This window comes from Rhea americana, unplaced genomic scaffold (genome assembly GCF_003343005.1).
Source record: "Rhea americana isolate MKP2758 unplaced genomic scaffold, rheAme1 scaffold_11, whole genome shotgun sequence".
NCBI lineage: Eukaryota > Metazoa > Chordata > Aves > Rheiformes > Rheidae > Rhea > Rhea americana.
The window spans coordinates 10,096,421-10,102,713 of record NW_028185150.1 but is presented as its reverse complement, the minus strand read 5'-3'; the positions used below and the strand labels follow the sequence as shown (position 1 = coordinate 10,102,713).

The 6,293-nt window shown below is 51.9% G+C and overlaps 1 protein-coding gene across 1 annotated transcript; it reads left to right on the top strand.

Annotated features, from left to right (window-relative positions):
- Positions 1 to 1,479: 1,479 nt before the first annotated feature.
- LOC146601106 (cyclin-dependent kinase 4 inhibitor B-like) lies at positions 1,480 to 4,475 on the top strand. Its single transcript, XM_085313894.1, has 2 exons — positions 1,480 to 2,665; positions 2,794 to 4,475. Exons 1-2 carry the CDS (start codon positions 2,320 to 2,322, stop codon positions 2,808 to 2,810), a joined length of 363 nt encoding a protein of 120 aa, XP_085170020.1. The 5' UTR covers positions 1,480 to 2,319; the 3' UTR covers positions 2,811 to 4,475.
- The last annotated feature ends 1,818 nt before the right edge of the window (positions 4,476 to 6,293 follow it).

The window sequence follows — 6,293 nt, the reverse complement described above, 5'->3', positions numbered from 1 at the left end:
GGGCAGAGCGGCCCGCGGCGGCGGTGATGGAGGGCGGCGGCGACCCCCGCGACCGGCTGGCCAGCGCGGCGGCCCGCGGCCGCGTCGAGGAGGTGCGGGCGCTGCTGGAGGCGGGCGCGGATCCCAACGGGACCAACTCCTTCGGGAGGACCCCGCTGCAGGTACGGGGCAGCGCGGCCGGGGGCTGCGCCCCGCTCCGCCGCTGGACCCGGCCGGGAAGCAGGGGGGGAGGGGGGCTGGGAGGGAGGGGAAGAGGAYTGCTTTGTCTTTTTTATTATTATTGTCACCGAAATCGCGCATTAAGATCCAGCAGCGCGTCTCTCTCAGCCCTCGTCTTCGTGCAAGTAGTAGATCGGCTTTGGAGGGGCGTAGCCTGCAGCAAACGAATTATGGTGGGGGGTATTCAATAGGGGAAGTGGGACTGCAGAATTCGCTTCCCAATAGATCTGAAGAGTTGACTGCGTTTGGAACAGTTTCTCTAAAAAAAAAAAAAAAAAAAAAAAAAAAAATAGGAGAGAGAGAAAATAAAAAAGACAAAAGACAAGAAAAGATAAAAAGAAAAGAAAAAGAAAGTTCTAAACAGATCTATTTCCCAAAGGCAATCGAAGTGGGAACTCATAGTAATATTTCCATTTGAAAGAACAGCACAAGGTATCATTTAGAAATTATCACTAAATAGAAGTTCTAATTTGGAAGAGTGTGTTATTTGAAAATACCAYGATTGTATATTACTATTATTGCTATTATTATTTCTGTTTATTATTTATCAGTAGTACTGTCTATTAGGATACTTTTTATTCACAGATACTAATACACAGAAACTGGTATTAATACCAGTTTATAGGTATTGTTTTCCAGGCATTTTCAGAGCAAAAAAARGATATTTTATTAATCAGTATTTTTAAACTAGATCTTTTAAGATTCTTACTGAGTGATTACTATGTTAAATCACATTCGTTTATTTCATAAAAAGGTTTTGTCAAGCTTTCATCTTTACTGATATATTTAATGGTGCACAGACTAAGCTGAACAGCCATTTTGGACCCTGTACTTTATTTTGGAAAGGGATTTTGTTTGTAAAATACATTACAGACGGAAACAGAGAACAATCACTAAGAAAGATATTCGTTTAGTTTTTTTTTTCCTGGTTCAAATCCAAGATGAAAGAAGTCTCAAATTTTTGTAAATATTCTCTTTTTTCCCCTCTTTAGAYTGAGACATTATTAGATCTTTGCAAAATGGCTGCCACTCCAACATGTGGACTCTGCTTATGTTTCTGGAAAACTTAATTGAAATAGAAACTCATGTTATTTATGATCATTTTTACACTTTCATTATAAATTAAATCAAGTATGTTTATACCATAACCAAAGTATTTTCTTTTTCTGGGCTAAAAAAATAAGAAAAAATATAGTCTCGCCCTCCCCCCCCCTCCCCCCGGTAATATTAAGATACAGTTATTAAACTTACAATTATTAAATCTCTACCGAAAAATTATTAGTGGACTGTGTTAAGTACACTACAAGTGACTTATTTGGTCAGTTGTGCTTAGTGAGATGTAATTTCTACTTCTGTTAAGTACAGTTACCGAGTGGCATTAATGTTCTGCAAGGAAGCTTCCTGCATTACACATCTGAGTAATGCAAAGAAAGGAGCTTTCCTTGCTCCTTTGAAAAGAAGTAAGGTTTTAACTATTGCTGGGGCAGAGCAAAACGGCTCCAGCAGAATTTAGCCCAGAAGAGAGCTCAAAAGATAGGAAATTCACCCAGAGCACTGAAGAACGCTAAATCACTGCAATTGAGATTTAACGCAACTGACTTTCTCTGCCCAGGCTTGGTGTGCTGTGGAGCTGYGCACAGCCGATAAATATTTATCATTGAAAAATATGATAAATTTATCAATTTATGTATATTAATAAAATACATAACATATCAGCCCTGTCAGTGCGTTTTAGCAAGGCTCCTCAGGGCTATGGCGAAATAAGTGACACAGGATATACGTATGACGTGTATAGTACATAGAATATAGAACAGGATGAGTGGAAGGGAATATGTAGAGTATGCAAGAATATTATGTTCATTTGTATGAATATTATGTGCATTTCGTGTATAGAATATATTAACGTATACTTGTGTTCAGCGGTGTGTATATATGCAGCTCATGGGTATAAATCGCTGAAGCAGGAACATTGTACCAAAAAAGGGGGGTGAGGGGCAGCCCCCAGGCCCGAGGGACCCCAACCCCAGSTCCCACGCGTGTCCGGGGCTGCGCGGGGCGGCGGCTCGGCGCGGGCCCTGACGGCCTCTCTCCCCGCAGGTCATGATGCTGGGCAGCCCGCGGGTGGCCGAGCTGCTGCTGCAGCGCGGAGCCGACCCGAACCGCGCCGACCCGCGCACCGGCTGCTTCCCGGCGCACGACGCGGCCCGCGCCGGCTTCGTGGAGACGCTGGCGGCGCTGCACCGCGCCGGGGCGCGCCTCGACCTGCCCGACGGCCGCGGCCGCCTGCCCCTCGACGTGGCGGCGGGGGGCCCGCACGGCCCCGTGGGCCGCTACCTGCGGCACCCGCCGCCCCCCGCCGCCCCGGCGGACGCTCCCCGCGCTGCAGCCCCCTGCGCTGCCCCACCGCCGCCTGCCCCCAACGCACTGCCCGCGCTCGTCTCCGGAGGTAAGCAGCGGAGCGGTGATAAGAGTTTGTAAATAATGCCCCGGGTGCGTTTCCCCACGTGGATGCACTAAGGACAAGCGCCGTATGCGTTCTTCACATCGTATTCTTTGCACATGTCTGCGCGTTAGGTTTGCGCTCGAAATGACGCGCCCCTCTCAGACGAGAGTCCGGACACCATGAAGAAATAATTTTGAAGGAAACCTCCACTCCCCGGCTGACGCAATGAGCCCTTCGCGCTGTGCCCGGGCTTTCTGCACACCCTCCTCCCCTCGCGTCCCCCGCCCGCGCTCCCGAGGGGGCGGCTGAAAGCTGGGCTCTCCGCCCCAAGGGGACGGGAGGGGCTGGTGCTCTGCCGAGCCCGACCTAGCTGCTCCCCGTTTGATTCTGATTTAAGGTAAATCGGGCTCACGGCTCTAAGCCCGATCACAGTCTCTTCCTAGCAAAACCGGCTGGGAGAGCGGGGGATTAAAGCTTTCTGGTGCGATCGCGGCTTTTGTAAATACCTTCTTAGAACTACGTAAGATGCGGTGCATGTCTGTGCACGGGCCCGTGGCGCATCCGTGGCTCGTTTCATGAAGGCAGTGTTAGTAAACATGGGACCTGAAGGAGAAAATAAGGCAAGATGTGTGTCTCTGCAAGCCCGAGATCGCCCTCGCTTGAAGTAAAAGGTGTTTTAGCAACCTAGCAAGTGACCTTCCCTGAGTTAATTGAAGTTTAACAGTATTTTGAAAGAATCATGACGGTTACAAAACGAAGGCTTCGTGGCGCTGAAAATTAAAAGTTGGACGTCGAAACTTAGCCCCCGGCTTTCCTCAAGCTGCTCCGATGTGGCACGTTTGGCCAAGAAGAAATGAAGCCAGAAAGCTCTTACATTGTAACGAATGCGCTCCCGGGGCGGGGGACCTTTCTTTTCTCGATTAATTATTTCAGACTTTATGCGTATTTCACTGGCTGCCCCAGCATGAGGAACCTGGGAGTTGGCTCAGGGAAGTCAACAAGCCACAGCAAAAACCTCCCCCCGCAGGAGCTCTCGACCGAGACCTTCGTGCCAGAGCAGAGAGCGGCCATGAAAAGCACATCGACCCTGCAGAGGTGCGGGCGCGCTCCTGCCTTTCCCAAATCTGCACCGAGGACACACCTGGCCCCACAAAAATGGGCAGGACAGCGAGAAGCAAAACAAAAACTGCGTTTCCAGCCCGCGCGTCAGGTGCTGTGCTTAGCACGCTAATATCAGCAGGAGCAGGAAATCCCCGCCGGGGAGAGCAAGGAGGAGCGAGGCGGCGTGAGAGCATCGCAGGGGTCTTCTGCTCTGCTCCTGCACAGAGGAAAGGGCCACGGGACCTCGGATCCCTTCGCGTTAGCATTTCTAACCTGTTAGGGATAGAGAAGGGTAAGCAAGGAGGAATATAGAGAGCGTTCTCGTTTTACTCCGCGGACTAACTCCTCAGCACTTCGTAGGGCTACCCGTGCAGAGTTAAAGGGAAAAAGACTGCTCTTCCGTTGGCATTCTCAGTCTTCGACTACTTGATATTTCACACGTAAAAAGTAATATAATGTGCTATTATAATATTTAACTTATTATAATATATGATTCATTCTAATATAATTTCTTGCAATGCATACCGTACGATTATTTCATGAAAACTTGCAATCTCTATAAATATATAGTTATGTCGTTTATATATGCAAAGCATATACATAATACGTAAGATATACACAGTAGGTATTTATGTTAAGTGTATTACTATAATTATGTATTAAAATATATATTTGCTTATCGATTAGTTTATGTTACACGCTCGTGTTTAATTAAAACTACATTGTATGCTTATAAAGTATGCATAGCACATTAAATACATACGCCTATTCTGCATAAGCATTCCGAGAATACAAATAGCGCTGGACCCCGGCGCTGGGTGAGGACCCAGCTGGAGCTTGGGCGTCTCTGCGGACAGAAAAGTGCGGGGAAGGCTCACCTAGCAAACCGCACCTCCGATTTCAGTTAGACGAGGATTCCCACGCTACCAGCTCTTTTTTACCAGGCTGCAGAGATAATTCGATGTAAGATCTCGGAGTATTTTCGTTACAGTTTACGAAATAATAATTATCCAGAATAAAAACAATAGTAATAGTAGCGATAACAATAATGATGATGACGCACAAAAATCGGCAAACAAATAACCATCTCCGCTAGCCTGAGCTCATGAAAAGAGCGGAGCACGCCCTCGCACTCAGCGGGGCTAAATTCCCCGCTGCTGCCACTCCGCTCCGCGCAGCACCTCCGGGTCGCTCGCCCTGTCCAGGCCCACGGAGGGGACTCACCCTGGGGAGCAGCGGGGTCCCCGACCCGGTCCCCTCCGGCCGCAGCACCCTGCGAGGAGCTTCCCGGGCACCCCCAATTTCACCGTGGCAGCGGCGCCGGCTCCAGGGCTCGGAGTCCTCTCTAAAAATGATAACGATAGCAATTAGCAACAACGAGCAGCAGCAATAATCCGAGAAAGCCCTAAAATCACTGGGTTTAAGCCCGCAGTTTACTCTTCAGCCAGTATCTCAAACGTAATTTCGTATTTCCACGAAAAACAGTAACCACAGCGCGCTCTGCGTGCGCCCGGGGCGCAGGGACCGTGCTCGGCCCTCGCTCGGCCACGCAGCCGGTGTTCGCGGGTGCTGAGCTCCTAGGGGCAGAGCTGAGCTCACCCTCCCACCGCCGCTCCGGCACCTGCACCGCGCCTCAGACGCTCATTCCGCCCCATTTCGCCCTCCCTGTCGGCGAGGTGCCGCCAGCACAGCGGGAGCTATCGAAGAGCTACTTTCATTTCGAAATGGCAGTTTTCAGTCACTCATTTCCCAGGCTCGAAATCGGGCGCGGTGGAGGGAGAAAACCTTACCGGCCCGTTTACTAGCCTTGCTGCTGCTGTCGCTCCGCGCCCGGGCAAAAGGAGGAAGTCCCCACTAACACCGGCGTTATCACTCCTCGCCCGAGCGGGAGGGGGAAGAGGGGTCCAGGGCGCGCACAGGGGGGCGGGGGGTGCAGAGGGGCGACAGCCCCCAGCGCCCCCGCGATGTCCCCCCCCCGCGATGACCCCCCTCCCCGCGATGCCCCCCCGCGATGCCCGCCCCTCGGCGCTACAAACCCACGCTGACCCCTCTCCGCGCGGCCGCCCACCCGCGCTGCCCCCCGCCCGCGCAGCCCGTGGCGCCGTGGGCGCGGAGCCGCGCGCGGGCGCCAGGTTGGGGTTGCACGGGGCTTTTTCTGCGCTTTCGCTCGGCTTCTCCCCCCTCCCCTCCTCCCCCGTCCAAAAATAGACGCTTCCACCCTAGAGCGCGGCGGGAGCGCGGTGGGGGCGAGAAAACAGTTAATTACCCGTTTCTGTTACCGGAGCGGGGGGCAGAAGAGATCCGCTTTTTTTATTTTTTTTCTTTGCTTTTTTTCCCCCCCTCCGCTACGCAACGGCCCCGCGTCGCGTTCAAATGACCATGTGACAAGGAAATAGCTGCTCGCCCGGGACGATATTGCCGTGCGCTTTTAAAGCGGCAGGGATCCGCTAGCCGCACGGGGAGGGGGGGGTGACACGGGGACGCGGGGACGCGCCGCGACCCCGGCGCCGCTCGGCGCCCGCGGCCCCCG